Source organism: Myotis nattereri (assembly GCF_964212035.1).
Source record: "Myotis nattereri genome assembly, chromosome: 6".
Classification (NCBI taxonomy): Eukaryota; Metazoa; Chordata; class Mammalia; order Chiroptera; family Vespertilionidae; genus Myotis; species Myotis nattereri.
Genome location: NC_138081.1, coordinates 48,407,024 through 48,427,357, shown reverse-complemented (window position 1 = coordinate 48,427,357; position 20,334 = coordinate 48,407,024). Strand labels below are relative to the sequence as shown.

At 42.0% G+C, this 20,334-nt stretch overlaps 1 protein-coding gene across 1 annotated transcript in view; it reads left to right on the top strand.

The window, feature by feature from the left end:
- The window catches only part of LOC308520839 (uncharacterized protein), a gene marked incomplete at its 5' end in the record, with an annotated part of 195,016 nt that overhangs the window by 76,748 nt on the left and 97,934 nt on the right, over positions 1–20,334 (top strand). The window contains one exon of the mRNA XM_081093557.1: positions 12,345–12,452. Within this exon, the coding sequence (XP_080949683.1) occupies positions 12,345–12,452 (108 nt within the window). The remainder of the gene's footprint in view (positions 1–12,344; positions 12,453–20,334) is intronic.

Here is a 20,334-nt window from a genome sequence, read left to right as displayed (position 1 = left end):
CACACACACACACACACGTTTTGAAACAGAAATCTAAATAAAACACAGGCCATCTTCCCTGCTCCAGTGGACTTGACAGCCCTTTTCACCTGGACGCCACATCCCTGTGCTCACAGGCCCCGCATTTGAAGTTTCTGTTTGGGGAGCTTTGGGCAACAGCAGGCCCATGTTATCTAAGGAACTGCTGAGCCCATTCATCTGCTTTTCACGGCCTGCTTCCTTTTATTTTTAGCCAAATCCGTCAGGCCTGACAGGCGGGTAATTCGAGCCAGAGAAAGGGCAGAGCTCCAGGTCCTTTCCACAAAGCAATTCTTCTCCTCCCTCCTGGGAGGGCTCCAGACTTGGCCTGCTTCAGGCAGATGGATTTGTTGAGTCATGTGAGATCATTTACACAAAAACACAGTGAGGCAGTGGAAATTTAAAAAAAAAAAAGGGAGGGTGGGGAAGAGGAAAGAGGAGGGAAAGCCAGGGGGAGTGTGTGCTGCCGTGGCTGCTGGGGAGCGTAGGAATTTGCAGCGAGGCAGCTAGACTGAGAGGAATGCCGTAGATTCATTTGTGTATAAGGTAATGTCTAGTTTACCCAGCGGGGTGGAGCCAGGCTGGAGAGGCGCCTTCAACTACTCGCCTGTGTTCAAAAGAGGAAGGGGGTGTGGGCAAACTTTTTTTTAATTTTTAAAACAACACCCACCAAACAAAGACCACAGTGTTGACAGCCTTGGGTTCCAGTAGCCGTAAACTACCAATGGGATGGTTTATAGAAAGTGAGTTTGCTCTGTGATGTAATACAAGTTTGCTTTGTCCTGACTCCAGCATGACTGAGGCAGCCGCGGAGGGAGGAGAGGAAACTTGGAAAAGGGCTTTTCGTTAATGGTTTCCAGAGATTATGTAGCAGGACTTGAGGGAGGAAAGCGGGGATATTGTGGAGAATTACTTCGAGCTGGGCCATAATTGCGGTAGGTAAAATAAAGTCATTGCTAAGGCTTCCTTGCTCCAGAGGAATTGAGCAATGATTTTGAAATGCCAAGGAAGGTATCATTTTTCCCTACCACAGTATTCATTTTCCTCTAGCTTCTGGGACATTAAAATAAAAAAAACAACAAGTCTTACATCAGATAAATAGTATTAGCATTTAGTGAGTCAGTTTTGTTTACTGTTTATACCACACGCCTTTAAAACAGTCCATTAAAAAATAGCCTCCTGCTCATTCATGAAGTTCTTTATTTTCTTCTTCTTCTTCTTCTCTTCAAATTTGCTTACATTCATGAGCTGTGCCTGGATGGGGACTTGTCCTTCTTTTGCTGGAATAAAGGTGTGCATGGGAGAATAATGACTGGGTTATCTAAATGTACATTCTTACACCAAATTCACAGAAAATATGCTGGGTAGTTGAAATGGAATATTTGCAAACTGGCACAGAAAATTAGATTGGGGAGTATTTTAAAATATACACCAAGATTATTTTCATCATAATACACTTCCACAGTTCTGCATTTATTTATGCACTTTTTTTTAGCCTCCCTAAAATGTAGGTCAGCATCACCACGGTTCCTCATATTCTGTTAGTATTTTAAAACTTAAAACATTTTGCTTCCCCCCCCCCACCCCCCCAGACCTAGATAGACTCAGGCTACATGAACAATTTTAGTAATTGTGAAACCCAGCTCATAAATTCCTTCTGTGAGTACTCATCACTGGCTTGTGATAGTAAGCACTCAGATCACACCTTCCCTTGGAATAAACACAGCACTCACAATGGTGCTGATGATGCAGCCTCATGTTGACGCTGCCCGTGTTTCCCAGGCAGCTCTGATGTTCTTACTCCAAGTAGTTACAAGGCAGCTTTCATTTACTTACTCCAGGCGAGAGCTGATAAGTTCCTGTGGTTGTTAATTGTGTGTGTTTTGATTGCATATCAACATTATTGTAATGGGATTAAGAGTTGTCATTATTTTAAACCTACCCACACCCTTGAGTGTTCCCTCTACATCAGGGTTTTTTAAATTCAAGCACTGTTGATACTTGGACCGGATAATTATTATGAGGGCTGTCCTGTGCACGGTAGGATATTTAGCAGCATCCATGGCCTCTACCCATTAGATGCCAGCAGCCCACTCTCCCAGTCATGACAATCAAAATTGTCTCCAATATGTTGCGAATGTCCCTTGGGGGACAAAATAGGCCCTGGCTCAGAACCACTGCTCTATTCTTTTGTTTTTTTTAGGTTCACTCTCTAGCTGCTTCAGGAACTGGGCACTCAGTTACTTCTGAGGTTGAATTAAAGGGTATAAAATAACATTTTCCTTCCTGCCATTTACCCTAAAAGTGGGAACTCCATCTTAGGTCAAACTTTCCAGGGCTCAATCAAGCCAGGGTATTTAGGGGGAAATTTTTTCCCACCAGAAGACCTAGGGTTTTGTTACACAGAACAGTCTGCCTCTTGGAATTCTGGCGGTAGCAGGTGGACCCCTTCAAGGCTGCATTGTAGAGACTTTCCCAGAGCGGTTGAAGAGGAAATGGCCCTACTGACCGGGCTTGGGGATGTTGACATAAGAAGAAAGGGACCGTCCTTCAGGGACAGGAGGAGCAGAGAGCCCAGGCCCCAAGCTCAGCGGCTCTCTCTAGATTCAGCACCTCCACATCGGCCCCAGGAAGAGGGGAAGGCAGCGATGACAGTCCTTTCTCTGGAACAAAGCAGACATCCTCTCCATCTGAGTGGCTGTGGTCTCGGAAGCTGGAACTCTCGTTAAACCAGGAATGTGGAGCTCTCCACAGGCGAAGGCAGGCGTAAATTTCCTCTGTTTGTTTTGAGAGGACTAGTGTCGACTGCTGTAATGAGATCAGAGACCGCCCCAGGGACAAGGCCTCCAGGTCGCCGCTGGAGCCGGTTTCTGTGGCTGTGCTCTTGCTGCAGTTGTAGGACGCGGCGACTCCACAGAGCACGGTGGTGATGTGGCCGGGTGGTCATGCCCTTGTTTCATTCCTTGCCATTCTTGCCTCTCTAAGGCTACTAAAACGTCAGCGTGCAGTCATCCAATTCTAAACCATGGGAAAGTTCATGTAAGGCAGAGTCCTTTGCTCAGAGCTGAGGATAGACTCGGTTGTGTGCAGGACGTGCAGCCATGTGCAGGGAGGTGCCTGCTTCCTTGGGGTACCTTCCTGCACTGCTGAGGGGTACGGCTCTCATTGCCTGGCTATGCTTAATGCTCTTCCTTGCCCAGCATCACTCTGTTAGGAGGAAGAGTTCGGGTATGAGCACAATAATGTAGCATATGCTACAAAGAACATATTTCTGCCTTGAGTCTGGATTACAGCTAAATGGTCACATACAGGACCCTAAATATAGCAGAATTCAGGGAACCCAAACCTGGACATTTAAGGAACCCCAAACTGGACATTTCTGGCGCAATCCTATACTAAGCTGATACAGCCTGGCCAACTTCTGACCCCCGCTCCTTCCCCCCCCAACCCCCCTTCCCCCCCCACCCCCACCCCCTCCGCCAGGCCATCCCAATTTTTAGGTATGTTGGATAACAGAAAATAGTAAGTGCATAGTGAGCCCAAAAGCAGGAAAGGGAAATTGCCAGGTGCCAGAAGACATTGGTGCCACTGGCTCGTGAGTGATTCAAAGCTGGCACAGGCTGTAGGCTGTGCTGTTTATATTCACACAGGAACTGTTTGCCAAAAGGGGACAAGAAGAATTTCCCCTAGAGTCTCGGTGGGGCTTTGAGTGTGTATGTTTGGGGAGATGGAAATCCAAAGGCGACGTTGTTCCGCTACCTGCAGGATGTGGGAACTTTAGTTATTTTGACACAAACACTTAAACTGGTTCGAGAATACTGAAAACCCAAGGGCACTGATAGAAGCAAACACTAGATCCCTGTGGAGAAGTTAACAACCCAGGATGTGGTACACCCTCACAAAGAACAAGCCACACTCAGAGCCTGGTATCGGAAGTACCAGGACCCTTGAACAGCACAGGTTTGAGCTGTGTGGGTCCACTTATATGAGGATGTTTTTCAATAAGGATGCACAGTACCGTAAATGTATTTTCCTTATGATTTTCTTTTCTCTAGCTTACTTAATTGTACGAATACAGTATATAATACATGTAACGTGCAAAATATGTATTAGTGGACTGTCTGTTAGTCGTTAACTTTGGGGCAGTCAAAAGTTGTGTGTGAATCTTTTATTTTGCGGTGGGTCTGCACCATTAAACCTCCTTGCTCTTCAAGGGTCAATTGTAACAGGATTCGACCCTCAGGAAAGCCGAGATTAACAGCGAATCCCTAAAATTACTTTCGACAGGGTCCCATCAAGCCAAATTGAGCTTTCTTCTGTGGATCAGTGAAAGTTTCTTCCCTGAGAAACAAGACATTACCCCTCCCCTGTGGCTTACTAAGCAGATGCGTTTCAGTTGTAAGCACGAGCCCCCAGTAAGGGGACCGGCCCTCATTACAGCTTGTCTTCAAGGTATTCTTGAGAATACTTAAATTCCTTCCCTGTAAACCTTCTACTGGAGAAATAGCTGGTCCCCATGGGCTTCTTTAAAGAGAGATACCTTCCTAGTGATTTCCTTTGTCATTGCTTCCTTTCAGTGGGTCATTCTGAAGTAACTCACTAACTGGGCTTTCTGTTGAGTTATTTTAGCTTCTTAGCAAATCACAGGAAATGTGTTTGCCTGGATTGTTCAGCAAACCCCCCAAGGGAGAGGGAAGCCGAAATTGTTTGAAGGTCTGTGGGATTCTTTCAGCATAAAATCAAAGAAACCCGGGGGGCCTGGTTGAAAAACGTTTGTCCGAGATTAACACAATTCAGCCTTCTCAATCCGAAGTGGACAAATGGTTGGGGATTGCCCAGGACTCTGGCTGACCACCAAGTACACACCGCGCAGTGACATGCACTGTTGGCAAACATTGCTTGAGGATGCTAAAATTAAAGCATGATTCTTTCATATATTTATTAATGGAGTGATGAAATCACTTATGTTTATTTTTTTCTTCTGAGACATGTAAAGAGTATCCAAATAGTACCCTGCTGACCTAAAAGTGATGCCATATTCCTCAAGAGAAAACTCTCTAGTATTTTATTCTTAATTTGGACCTGTTATTTTTTCATTTAGTCTCAAAATATTCTGGCCAAAGGAGGAATAGATATTAGATATTGATGTTAAGACATCATGAGGATAGAATGAGAAGAAATGGGCTCACTTGGTGCCAGATTTAAGAAAGATCTTCTGTTATAACATAATACCATAGATTGGGTGGCTTAAACAAGTTTCCCACAGTCTGGAGGCTGGGAATCCTAAGATCAGGGTGCTGGCCAATGTGGTCCCTAGTGAGGGCTCTTACAGACAGCTACCTTCTTGCTGTATCCTCATGGTGGGGGAGAGGAGAGTGAGAGAGAGAGAAGAACAAGCTCTGGTATCTGCTCTTATAATGGCTAATCCTGTCATGGAGGGTCCACACTCATGACCTCATTTAAACCTAATTACTTCTCAAAGGCCCCACCTTCAAATACCGTCACATCAGGGATTATGAATTATAAAGGCAATATATGAACTTTGGGGAGACACAAATATTCACTTCATAACATATTATAATTAAATTTTGTATATGTTGAGAGCTGACTATGTCTTAAGACAGTGGATAGGTGCTGGTTATCTATATAAATAAAAGTCAAGCGACTGGAACCACCGGTCGCTATGACGCACGCTGCGGTGGCCAATGGGCCTAATTGGGGCCCCAATCATCACCCCCCCCTCCAACCTTCCACATCCCCTCCTGCCCACCGGCCCAGCCCTGATCAGCCCCCATTGGGGCAGGCTGGCCAGACCCCATCCGTGCACAAATTTGTGCACCAGGCCTCTAGTTTAGGCATAAAAAAGACAAGATCTCTTCACTTGAAATACTTACAAGCCAGTAGGGTGATTGAGAGGTAAACACCTACGTGCATTTACAAACAGAATGAGGTTGTGCTGAACGGTGATGGGAGAACAGAGGGGAGGTGCACCTCATCTTTTTGAACACTTCATTGAGTACTTTCTTCATATCACTTCGTTTAATCTTTAAAACAATCTTAGGAGGTATAAAGAATCCCCCCCCCCCAATTTTATGGATAATGAAATATAGACTCAGAGGGTTCGTAACTTTCCAAAATCATGTGCCAAGAGGCAAAGTTGACATTCAGACTGACATTCAAGCTCCCCTGGGCTTGCTGTGCCCAGTGAAACGACTGCAGTAGGACACCAGAAGGGCCAGGAGACAGGTTGGGAGTTCTGGCCTGGAGAATTAAAAGAACAAAGAATCCACCAAGAAAGATGTATAAGAAAAGATGCAAACTGGCCAACCAAATCCAACCATTTTGTTTTCCAAAGTATTAACATAAATTGCCAACATTAATAAAGCCAATGATTTTACATATTCTCTGGCTTTCTTGAATACAAGAAGCTCTGGTATTCCTACTTCCCCGATGCTCCAGGCCCCTCCACTCCGCACTGTCTTCTCTGGCCTGACCATTCACTCATCTCATTCTTTTTTGACCACTGTAGGCATCTGAATTTGTGTCCCCTGGTTTAGATAGTCACCCGGGCAAGAGAAGTAGGCTGAGCTGGGTAACCTCTTGGCAGCTCTTCTCTATTGTGCCTTTAATTAAGATATTCCTAATCACTGGGAGGCCAATATTGACCTTTTTAAGAGTGATATCCTTGAGACTAAATGTTAGATATCCCGACTTATGATTTGACCAAGTAAGGGAAACTTAAGGGTGTGTGACAGAAGTGGTGACATGAAAGCAATGGACTCTTGACTGCTTGGCACTATTGGCCCTTCACTGGCCTCAATTCCTCCCCATCAGGCTCTCAGGGCAAATTTTTTTGTGTACCAGCAGTATGTCTCTCTATAATTTACAGTCCTCTCATTTCCTCTTCCTTTTCACAATTTCCTGTTGAACCATAATTCATATGCTAGTTAAACTCAGAATATTAATTTTCAAATTGCCTAACCTACCCTTGGGAAAGAAGGCTGTGGATTATGCTTGATGGGAAGACACTCTCATCTTTTGGCTTAGGCTGTGTGTTTTCCATGGGGAGCAGAGCATGGGGAGCAAGGCCAATGGCAAATATCATCTAGTCTCTAGGGGCAGAACCATGTTATGGTGGGTTTGCAGTCATAATGTGGGGATGGTCAGAACGCAGAGGTCCTGAAGAACCAGAGCCACACGTCTGCTGCAACTTTGAGGATAGAGAAAGAGCTGCTCCGGTCCCTCCTGCTCTTCTTCAGAAAGAAAGGAAGGAGCCATCACTTGGAGAGGTTATGTGCATTTTGGGTTGGGGACAGGATCATTTAATAAGGAGCAGCATGCCCCTTATTGTGGAAGGGAGGGATTGGCCTGTCAGGAATTAAATAGTCTTACATTTATCCGGTCTTGCACAAGGACTCCAGGTGAAGGTTGTCAGTACTTCAGGGACACATGAATTACTCCAACCCATGAAAACAGGGTGGAGGACGTTAGGGTTCTTTCATCTGTTCATCTGATTTTCTAAGCTCCTAAGTCCTTGATTTGGAGAATTTCTTCTACACTCTTGTCATCTTGCCTTCTCTCCCTTTCTCTTCAAAGCCTTTTTGTCTTTTTATAACTTTATTTTTTCTCCACAGACTCTTGAGTCCTCTGCTTAGGCTGCTGGATTTGGTGGTGGGGAGGGGAGTGACCTCAGGATGCATTATATCTAAAAGCCAGCAAGACCTTTAACACTGTGAGGAGAGACCTGCCCACTCTTGTTGGCTTTTTCCCCATAGGACTGCCTAAGCTACCTACTTTGAATTGTATTACAACAGACTTCTAGAATGAACATCTTGGAAGGGGATGAGGGATTTGGAGTGGGGGAAAAAGCCCAACTCATTATATTTCATTTTATATTGGCAATAGGTATTAGTTGCATTTTCAAGAGCCAAGAAATAATACAATCCACACACACAAATAAAACAGCTCTGTGACAGCTTTAAGCTTCTCTTTAGAGGGAGGAGAATAAAGTTGGCTTATACCTCTGTACCACATTAGCAGTGATCCAGGTAAAATAGACTTCTCTGTGGTAGGTGGAGGTTGGTGGTAAATAAATAGTGGTGAAACAGGTAGGCCCAGTCTTAACTTTACTCCAGCTCCCACTTGCTGACACCCGGTCCATGGAAGTGTATAATATAGAGAAGCCATAGGATGTGGTGTTGTCACCAGGAACCCGAATCTCTCAATCCCTTCCATAGTGAGGACCTTGCGGCAGAGGGGCACTTGACCACAGCACTGAACTGTCTCTAGGTATCTGTTTACTTATCTGCCCTTTAGTTTTCTCCTTTCTTTGTAGCCTTTATCTTTTCTTTTCATTCTCTTGATGGTCTCTTCTTACACTTACCCTGTCTCCACCTTCCTGCTTCTACCCACCGGGAAACATGAATTACGTTTCATTAATCTTTTAGAAGTGTAAGGTTGATTTGACCACAGGCTTCATTGCCCATTGAACCAAATCTGCTAGGACCAACTGAGTGGAAGTCACATGTTAGCTTGTGTGGGTTGACTTTCTCCAGACACCCTTTAAAGGCGTCAGTACTTCTTGTGTTTTTGTTTAGTATCAGAAGAATTCAACTTCATAGACGATTAAAAAGAAACACTGAAAAACAGAATAATAAGAAAAGCTTCCTTAATTACATCATGGTAACTCAGATATCTTTTTCCTTAATGCTTTATTTTTAAGATGCAGTTTCCCTTTGTGTGTGTGTGTGCTATATTGTTATTGTTTTTAATTTAAATTCTTTATTGTTGAAAGTATAAACTTATGTCTCCTTTTCCCCCCCATTGACCTCTCCCCGCCTGCTCCTATTCTCCCCGCCCCCCCCCCCCCAGTCTACTTTTTTAAGCTGTGGATTTCCGGAAGCTTCTTCATAAACTGAATTGGCTGCAAAACAACCAGGTTCTGTCTGTTTCAAAGGAGATTGAAAGTACTTGGTCGAACAAGGCCAGTCTTTTAGGTTGCTGTCCAGAAGCGAACTGACCCATTTTCTAAAACTGTCATCTGTTCACTGAGGTGTTTCTGTTAATGGTTGTCTTTGAGTGTGTGTGTGTGTGTGTGTGTGTGTGTGTGTGTGTGTGTGTGTGTGAGAGAGAGAGAGAGAGAGAGAGAGAGAGAGAGAGAGAGAGAGAGAGAGAGATTGGGAAAGGTTTTTTATGTGTAGTCTTTGTACATATTTTAATTCTGTAGTATCTTGAAGTCATTTCTAGCCCAGTGTCTATTCCAGCATAACTAAGAATTCTTTTTCCTCTCTGTATCTAGCTCCTTTTTTTTTGTATCTTTGCAGGATTTTCCCCCCCTTTTTACATTTTAATGACTGAAATTGCCTACTGCCCATAAGAATTATGCATCAAAAGAAACTTTTACATGGTTACCATTTTATATGTACATAGAAATTTAGCCCTGTACAGAAATTTCTATCATCTGATTGTCACTTTGGTTATTTGCAGAGTACCATAAACATTTATATTTAAATTTGAGTCCCTTAGAATAACTTAAAGTAACATCAAAAAAATTACACTTTAATGTAGAATTGAAAAGAAAAGTTACTGTGTATTAAAAAAGGCATGAAAACTGATCTATGAGATATAAGTTTGTATGCGGAAACAAAAGTTTGTTATTCTAAAACTAGCTTATTGTCCCTATTTTTAATTTTATTGTTGACAGTATTACAGATGTATCTCATTTTCTCCCTTTTTGCTCCCCTCCATGTATCTAGCTTCTTAATTAAGAAAACTACCACTCAGATTGATATCAGTACTAATTGATAAAGTGCATTGTACAATTTCAAGCACTGTACAGCAGTAAGGTATTCTTAATATTCTTTAAAAGTTTTACCATCCTGGACATTAAAAGATTTGCCTTTAAAAAGAAACCGGAAGGCAATCTGATAATCAACATTGTTTTGAAGACCTACATGAAGCATCTACATCATCTTAGGCTCTGTGAGAGCAAAGAAAAAAATCTATTCACAATATTTATTGAGAAATTTATGTGACCTAATATTGCCCTCAATATTAGTCTGAGTTTTTTAGTCTTGACTTTGACATAGGACCAACAAACATGAAAATGACCTAAGAACACTTGGTGTGGTGTGGAGGGGCAAGGAGAAGGATCCATAATTAGTTTAGTGCAATCTATATACCCATGTTCTGAGGGCATGGGGATTGTGGCATCACTGGAGCTGGGTGGAATTTCCTTGGGGGAGTTATACCAAGAATTCTTATGTCTATTATTATCTTCGTGTGCCCACCTTTCCTGTGTTGATACCAGTGTGTACATTTGAATGGAATTCTGACATCAGGCATCTCTACAAGGCTTTTGGACAAACTTCCCAGTTACTTGCTGGGCCATAGCTTGTAAGTGAATCAAATACATATATTTAAAAGGAAACAACATTTATGAAGTTCTACTTTAAAATGCAGAAATTCATTAGCATCTGCTTCTGGAAAATTAAGAGTAAAAGCATACTATTTTGTCAGTCAATTTAAGTTTGGTTAGAATTAGATATTGAATTTTCTTGGTTTTGAAACAGTGGCATCATTTGCATAAAGGGGTGTTTAGTTGTATTTAAGCTACAAAATGAAATTCCAGGGTATCTCCCATGTTGTACATCATTGTTAAAAAATGTTATTGCTGTGACTGATTGGGGTATTTTCTTTGGATTCTATGTGTCTCGAATAGCCAGGGAGTGACCTGCAATTTTCTGTCCCTGTCTTATTTATAAAAGGAATTCAATAATAATATGCTCACAGAATAGTAATGTGCAGAGTAGAAGTTTATCTTTTGAAAATCTAAACTGCAAAATTATTTTCTTAATGATGAAAGATATTAATATCTTTGACCTCTCTGTGTCCTTGACTCTGTTAGCAGATGTGCACGGGCCTCAAACCGTTCTCCAACAGAGCAAGGATGATTGCTAAAAACTAGAGGTGATTATGGTGAGCCAGTGGGATTATGAGTCTTTTGTCCTTTTCCTATTGAACATTTTCAATATTGTTATTATATTATAATTAAAAAGAATAGATTTTTTAAAGCACTGTAGTTCCATTCAAACCTCCAATTCCAGTGTTTATGGAAAGGTTCAGATAGATGCAGTCTTTAAAAAAATAACAGTAATAAGGTGATTATAAGGAACCTTATAGTGTTATATTCTCCTCTCAAATCCAACCATAAAATATTTTTCAACAAAATTGGCTACAAGTCTAGTTACGTAGTCAAAGATATTTTATTTATTATTGTATTAATTATTTTCCTTAATGTTTGACAAATTAAGAACCCTGGAATCATACTGTCAGGTCTGATCAAATAATTGAATAAATTGCCCCTCCCCTGGAAACCGACCTTTAGACCACTTCACCCAACATGCCCTTTGGCTTAGACCACATTCCACTTGCTAAGACCATTATCTTTCCCTCAGGACCCACCCAGAGAATTTCTCTACCACTTTGGCCTCGTGCGTTCCTCCTTCGGCGACCCTAACACATACAATAACTGTTTTACCCTAAAATTTAATTCAAGTAAATTAAAAAACCTACCTAATGAACCAACAGCATGGATAAAAACGTGGACCATTATTCCATTTGAGGGGGAACTGGATCGTCTGGTTCACTTGGCCCTTGGAAAACTGACCCCCTGATTTGCCTGATGGGATGCTGCCTCTCAATGAGCTCTGTGGTAGATTCTGTTATCTGTTCATCCTGGCAACGATACAGTCAGGCTCCAGCAAATACCTGGCCGTTCCTTTAGGTTTTGTGGGCAGCAGGGGAGGCATTGAGGTCAAGGTACACAGTAGGTGCTGCTCATATACTAGAGCCTTTCCCTTCCTAAGGAAGTCAAAGCCTGAACTACAAACTCTTAAATAGCTGACTTCTCTGGCAGTGCCCACACCTAATAAGTACTCAGAAAAAAGTTATTGAATGAATGAGTGTTCTTGTCTCTGTGTATCTGCAGTCTCTCTGTGCATATAATATGCAGCTTTTCCTTGGCCACTGGTATGCTCAGTATCCGTGGCCTTAAGACTCTTGATTTGACTCTGTAGACCTGCACCATCCAATATGGTAGCCACTAACTGCATGTGGCTGTTTACCTTTAAATTTCATTAAGATTCCGTAGAATCGATTCCGTTCCCCTGTGCACTAGCCACATTTCCAGTGCTCGGTAGCCACCTGTGGCCATAGTGGTCATGGAGCATTGCCATCACGGCAGAAAGTCTCACTGGACACAGAACTGCTCTGTGCCTTTCTGGGCACCAGCTTATGGATCTCCTTTGTCTGTGTTCGCAGTGCAGCTGCCTGCTTCAGGAAGGGAGATCTACGGGAACAAGGAGAATCTTCAGGGACAGCCTCGCATTGTGACATGCCTGATCCCTCACTTCAGGCCCTGCAGCATGAACAAGGTAAGATGTTCTTTGAGGAATCATCACTTGTGTCTTCTTTGTGGTACCATGATGTTTTCTGGATACATGGTGTCTTTCTATGTTGTGAGGAGATTACTTCTCTTGCCCAAAGCATTCCAGAGTTTGGAGAGCGTGTGACCTGAGAAAGCAATGCGTACAGTCCAGGGTCATAGAAGCTGGTGGCCACTCTATGGTGGTACAGTCCTCTGGAGGTGTCACTTGTGTTTGCCCGTGGCCTCTAAGTTGCAAAATATTGGTTATTAGTATTACTGCCTTGACATGAATATTGGAAGATTAAGACTCTGGAATGAAACTACCTGTGTTTAAAGATCAGCTCTTTCAGATGCTAGCTTCAGTGACCTTGGACAAGTGTTATGGGTCTCTGTGCCTCAGTTTCCCCATTTGCAAAATATTGATGATAATGGCTCCTACCTCCTTGTTGTATGTATGAAATGAGTTCATATGTGCACCAATGCTTAATATATGTGCCTGTCCACATTGCAAGTATTTGATTAAATATTTGCTGGGTTTTTTTTTATATTGGGGACACTGTTATCCCTTAGTCATTGTTGCTAAAGACTCTTCGGTGCCTCTGCAACATTTCCATTAATTCCCTGATTGGTTCGGCAAGCAGTGATTGAGTACTAGGTGGGCACTCTGGAGGTGAACGCTGAATGGGGCCTTCAGCAGGTGACAGGTCATTTGGGGGCAGAGTGGCTGGTGTTCTAATGCAGCATGTACCAGAAGCTCTGGAGGTGCAGAAGAAGGCACATCTGATTCTTGAGGACCTGGAAAGGACAGTATAGAGGAGGTGACATTTTGAATTGGATCCTGGATGATAAATGGTCATTTCTTTGGACTTAGAAGTAGGGCAGGTAAAGGAAACAACCTGCTTAGGGTCAGAAGCATATGAGAAAGTCTGGCGTGCTTAGAAAACAAGAAAGAGGGCAGAACAACTGGGGCAGAACGCATTAGCCTCAACACTGCAGACATTAGGACCAGGTAATTCTCTGTGTCTGAGAGGCTGTGTTCTGCACGGGAGTATGTTTAGTAGCATCCCCCTCTCCTCACATCAGTTGTGATAACCAAAAGTGTCCCCCTTGCGGGAACAAAAACAGCCCTGGTTCAGAACCACCGCACTGGTGGAAGATGGCAGATAGGAGCTGGAGAAGGAGGGAGGGGTTCCGTTCTGAGAGCGAGTGAAGGATTTAAATCAGAGAGAGACATTTCGGAGGCCTGCAAAAGAGCTACCTTATCACCTTATCTCTGGGTTGTGAGAGTTGGACAGTGCTTTTACATGATTTGCTCTTACAAAGGAATTATGGAATCCCTAGGCTTTTAGAAAGCGTATTTACCTTATTGAGATTCTTTTACTAAGCACCCCTTTCCAGGGGAAATTTTTCTCATAGCCATTTGTTTGGCCTACTCAGTGTCTGCTGCTTTACCCCGTCCGAAGAGACCAGGAAAAAATAAACAATTATTTTTCCAGACGTTTCCATTTAACTGAGCCAAGCCAAAGAGAAGGAAACCTTGTGCGCGCGCGCGCGCGCACACACACACACACACACACACACACACACACACACACACTGGCTTCAATACTTACTTAAAGCAGCCTTTGAGAAGTGAGCTGTTGGAATACTGGAAGATCATGATTGGAGGTTCTGAATGAGAGGAGTTTCATCATTGTGGCAATTGCAAACCACGACTTCTGCTAGAGTTTGGTGTGCTGAGAAACTAAGACAGCTCTTGGGAAGGCTCCGATTAGCAAGCACAATGTAGTGTGACAGCCCTGCCCTACATTTCTCCAGGGCAACCCAAGACTTGATGTCATGGTTTGGCTCTTGCCACACAGCTGGGAACCAGACTCCTTAGCCATTTCAAGTGTCTCCGTAGGTGTGTCTGTGGCTTGGGAAGTTATGTTCTGCCCAAGTGGCCCAGCGAGTACGTTATTTTATATTACAGTATTTTAACTTAAAGTGGTGATTAAGTATGATGTGTAACCATCACAGGTCAGCATTTTTCCTTATGATTTTCTTGGCATTCAACAAAGACTAGGGAAGGGAACAGATCTTCTTGGCACAAATAAAACTAGAGAATCATCTCATCAATTAGAGTATGTAAGTTAGAATGTAGGAAATATTTTTGTGGGAATGATTGATTTTTCTAGGGCGATTTGTTCCTAGAAAGTTAGAGACCTTCGAATTGTGCACTTTCCACTTCCCTGGAGGTACACTGTAATAACTCTCCTTCCTTCCCAAGCCCCAGCTAGCTGGTGGGACACTTCAGTTTGGGAGGTGTCGGGATGGGAGGGTGGTCGCAGCCTTCTGGGGTTCAGTGTGATTTCTGTGAAAGTGCCAGGGCACCTTGAATCCCAGGCATTAACAGCTCCCTTTGGAGTCAATCAGAGACGACACCTCTAAAAAACACAGACATGGCCCCCATGGCACAAGGGGTTGGCAGTTTGACTCCTTTAAAAGGGCTAACCTGACAGTCAGTGAACTGCTGCCCTTGAACTTCTGTCTTTGCCAGGGTGTGAGAACACACCTGGAAGGGCTGCAGCTTCGGCCCTCAGACACCGGCATGCTGGTGCCTGTGTGCTGGCAGAGAACAGAGTGAGGGCATCCCCTCGGTGCAGTGCTTCTCAGGAATCTTGTGTCATTCCCTAAGGCCAGTGTCCACGGGGCATGTCAGTTTGATTTCCAGCACATAAGGTTTATACAGAGTAGATGCCTTCCTAGTTATTCACCTTTTTAATACTGTAAACAGACTTTAAGGGTTGTGGAAGAAATTGTGGTGTACAAATTTTTCCTGGGTGCTCATTCTCCCTGGCCCTTATACTGACTTGAAGATCATCTTTCCAACTTCCATACTCTCCTTAGATCTTTTTTCAGGAGCTGACTTTCCAATCTTCATATTGATTAAAAACTTTCTCATTAGGATGTAACTTTAAATTTTGTCAAAAGTCTTCATCTTTCTACTTTCTTGGCCATTCCCTTGTTAATATGTATAGATATATTACATTACACATGTAATATATTGTGAATTTTTGCTAGTAAGAAGGATTGTTTGGGGTTTGTTTGTTATTATGCTTTAAAGAGAGGATTGTAGTGTGTTATTTAAAAAGTCATGGCCAACTGGGAGGCAGGTTGGACAAGATGGGGTTTGGGAGAGGCAAATTGGGCAGGATGAGGTACATTCATTACATACCACGATGTCAGCTAACAAACCCACACAAACAGGGACAGAGTTCCACTCTTGGAAAATCTCTCTTCCTAACAGCAACCTTGGAAGTAGGATCCTAAACTCTTTCCCTTGTGGTCCTCGTTTCCATGAAGGCATATCACATGGCGTTCTCTGTCTTGAATTTATGAGGACACTTCATCTGATTGAAAAATAATTGATTTTTCTGTTATTACACAGAATGCTTCTCTTCCCCTTCCCACACTGAAAATGAATCTTCCTGAAAACTGTTTCTTCCTTGTTATGTTCAAATAAAGCCAGATCTGATTGTTATTGCTTTGGACAAATGCCATAGCATGAAGTGGAGTAGAGTGGTGTCTCTTATTTCTCTTGATGGGTGGATGCCACTGTTTTTGCTTAAAATCTGCCCAACAGAATTTTCTTCTCTGAATAGTTTCCAGTATTCGACACCATATCCTACTGTGCCAGGTTTGAGGCACTTTCACCTTTACACTCAGATCAATATCTCTACAGTCAACTAAAAAGTAAAACTGAAATTTACTGACTGCCTCCATTTGGAGGTTGTGTGTGTGTGTGCATGTGTGTGTGAGTTTTAAAACTTTGCACCTCTTTAATGTAAAGCAGTGAAGCCCAGAACTCATTACCCTGGCTCTCCTGCCCAACGCATAGCCTGCACACAACTCCACTTGACTAAATATCAGCTCCTCCAACACATATCTACCGAGTGCATGCTGTGTACCATGTGAACAAAACAAAGGGCTTTGCCATTGGAAGCTTCTGTTCTGGCCAGGTGAGGAGAGGCACCAAATCCAAGAGGTTTAACATGAAAACATAAACCTTATGTTAACTCCCCCCCTCCACAGTTTTAAACTTCTTTCACTGAAAGAGCTGGTTAACAAAGCTACTGGATGCAGTATAAGTAATTGGTGAAGAATTAACATATAAGATCTCTCTCTTCCTCTTCCCAGGATACTCTTAGTAGTTTTACCAAATGACCAGTCTGCATTTAGTGAGGCTGTACTGTTGTTTTTCTAAAGGCCACAGCCAAATCCCCCTTGTGGCAGACTTTGAAGAAATACCACACTCCAAAAACTATGACAGGAAAGAAAATACAATAAGTATTAAATGACCTTGGAGTAAAGAAGGCCTTGTTAATTTCTGGTGGCAAAAATTATAAAGGAAGAAAATGTATGTAAAACCGGAAAATTCCTTTTCATCAAAAGACATTCTGAACTATCCTCAAAGACAAAACCAGGACAATATTTACCACATATAAGACAGAGATTTACTGACTGCCTCCATTTGGAGGTTGTGTGTGTGTGTGCGTGTGTGTGTGTGAGTTTTAAAACTTTGCACCTCTTTAATGTAAAGCAGTGAAGCCCAGAACTCATTACCCTGGCTCTCCTGCCCAACACATAGCCTGCACACAACTCTACTTGACTAAATATCAGCTCCTCCAACACATATCTATCGAGTGCATGCTCATCTTTAACTGAGAGTTAACTGAGCTAATTTAGTAAGAGTTCTTACAATTAATAAGATAAAGATTATTATTCTGACAGAAAATAGGCAAAGAACAGAAATAAAACCAATAAAAAGGAAGAAATATGATCAGTAAATAACATGTAAGGAAATGTTCAACCTTGACAGTTATCAAAGAAATGCAAATTAAAATGATGAGATGGTTTTCCCTACCTATACAATTGAGGATTTGTAAAATGTACTCAGTGAAGGTAAGAATGGGAATATTAGGCTCTCTCATGCACAGTGAAAGAACATGTTTCACCTTTTGATTCAGAAATTATATTTCTAGAACAGTTACTCAAATGAAATGTCAAGGAATGTATAAAAAATTTAGCTAAGACATTCATCACATATTGCTGTAATAGTAATTTTTCAAAGGTAATAACCATGGTACAGCCATACAATAAAAATACCAAGGAGGGATGAAGGGATATTTAATGACATAAAAAGATGTTCTAAATACAGGGTGTCCCCCAGAAGATGTATATATACTTTAATAGCTGATTCTATTACATTTTGAAAATGAAATGTATTTTAATAAATACTGCCTTATAATTATTCAAAGTGTGTATACATTTTGGGGGACACCTGTATACTGTGAAATGGCAAGTTATATACCAATATGTACAGTTTTATTATTGTTTCACTTTTTAAAAAATACTTTTTTATTAACTTCAGAGAGGAAGGCTGAAGGAGAGATAGAAACATCAATGATGAGAGATGATCATTGATAGGCTGCCTCCTGTATATCCCCTATTGAGGATCAAACCCACAACCCAGGAATGTACTCTGACCAGGAATCGAACCGTGACCTGCTGATTCATAGGTCAACATTCAACCACTGAGCCACGTGGCCAGTTTATTGTTTCACTTTTTAAGGTACACATCTGCCCACAGAATAAAGATTGCAGATACACATCAAAATATTAAGAGCATTATCTTTTTTTTGCTTGTATTTGTAAATTTTCTTTAGCAATGTACATTTTTTCATGCTAAAAAAAACTGTATCTTCTATCTATATAAAAGGCTAATATGCAGAGTGTTCCCTCAGGAGTTTGACCGGGAGGCCAGGCATTCTATCTCCCGCTATGACATGCGCTGACCACCAGGGAGTGGCGTGGAACAAAGGAAGGCCCCGGCCGGCAGCCGGAAGGTCCTGCCCTGATTGGCCCTGATCACCAGCCAGACCTAGGGACCCTACCTGCGCACGAATTTCGTATACCAGGCCTCTAGTTTTAAAATAAAAGACAAATTAGCTTTAAGATGTGAGCTTCACTGTATTTTTTTTTTAATCCTCACTTGAGGATATGTTTTTTATTGATTTTTTAGAGAGAGGATGAGAGAGAAAGAGAAAGAAAGAAAGAAACTGATGTGAGAGAGAAACTTGGATCATTTGCCTCCTGTATGCTCCCCTACCAGGGGTCAAACCTTCAACCCAGGTATATGCCCTGCCTGGGAATTGAGCCCACACCCTTCTGGTGAATGGGATGATGCTCCAACCAACTAAGCAATATCCGGCCAGGGCAAGATTTACTGTATCTTTAAAATAAATGTGATACAAAGACTGGCAGGATATTGCGGGGACTTTCTCAGAGGGTGGGGACATGCATTTGTTTCTTTTTTTAAAGAATATTTTTCTGTGTTTTCAACTTTCCTATAATAAGTATTGTGTATATCATTAACAATCAGGAAAAAGGCATTTTAGCTGTTTTACATTTGAGGTAAACACAACTGGATATTTAGTGAAAATATTCAATGGGCAGGTAGAGAAAAGAGACAGAGCCTTTGGTTAAAACAGAGATTTGGACTCAGGAGTTCTTCTATTTGACATATTACCAGAAAGGAACATGTTAATGTATTGATGAGTTGGGGGCAGTAGTAAGTAGAAAAATGTTCTAGAAAAAGGTACTGTCCTTTATTCATTGGCTCAAAAAATCTTAAGTGGACATTATATCCTTTTACTCAGTATGTGGCATTTCTCCTTTCAGCTGTTTAAAGACATTGTTGATGTGTACAGGTTTAAACCAGTGGTTCTCAAACTATGATTTGGGAACTCCTGGGGGGATCTATTCACAGGCCACCTGCAAGGTCAAAACCATTTTTCTAATAATACCAAGACATTATTTTCCTTTTTCACTCTCCTCAAGGATATGACACAATTTTTCAAGAGGCTACATTACATGCAATGACATTATTTCCGTGAAGGCTGGTGGGATGTGTGCTTGTTTTCCAAAGTTCCTCGGTTTTTCTTTTTAAAATGATAAGCATTGATAGAAATAACTGCTATAAACAGAAGTTCTTTAGGGTCTGCAATAATTTGTAAGTCTGTCTTGAGACAGGAGTCTGAGAACCACTGGCTATTAGTAGAGTGTGCCTGTATTTGGCGTCTACAGTATTTGGCAGCCCTCAGTCTAAGAAGCTGGGCCCTGAGCCCTAAGCAGTGAGTGCCCCGCATGGTAGCACATCTGTTCTCACCTTCTACGTCTTTAAGGAAAAACTGGCCTTAGTCCTTATTTTTTAAAACTTTCATATAGATTTTGTGAGGATAAGTGGAACATGTTTGGCATAAGGCCAGTGTAACTCCTATATTACATGTAAATCAAATCCTGCTGAATGTAGGGTGGATGGAAATGGCAAAGTTAGATCTCTAGTCTCTTCCATAGGTATCACACTGGGAAATCCAGTGTATTTTTAAGAAGAATACAAGACTGTCATTCTCTCTGAGAGGTATGGGAGTGCCGATTTAAAATAGAACTAACCATGTAGTCCAGTAGATGGGTCAGTTTGGTGTGAAGTACGGAGAAAAAGACAAATTGAAAAGAATTAACAGAATATGAGAATGCTCATTTGTCTTTAAAATGTGTGCATGTATATAGTTTGTATGGTGTTTGTGTGGGTAAATAAACAGAAAACATATGCATACTATTTGAGAATTACTTCCTAAGTTATGTAGAATTATCTCTTTATATGGTTGTTTCTACAATGGAAGCACCATCAGTGCCTCTATTTCAGCCTTAGTCTTCTCCCCCTTTCTGCTCAACCGGAAACAAAATTTAGTTGGTCCCATGTGTACACACTGACCCTTGAACCTCAGAGCAGCTCATGATGGAGCAATGGTTGGTGCCTACCTCTCTGAGAAGCAGTCTTCATGGTT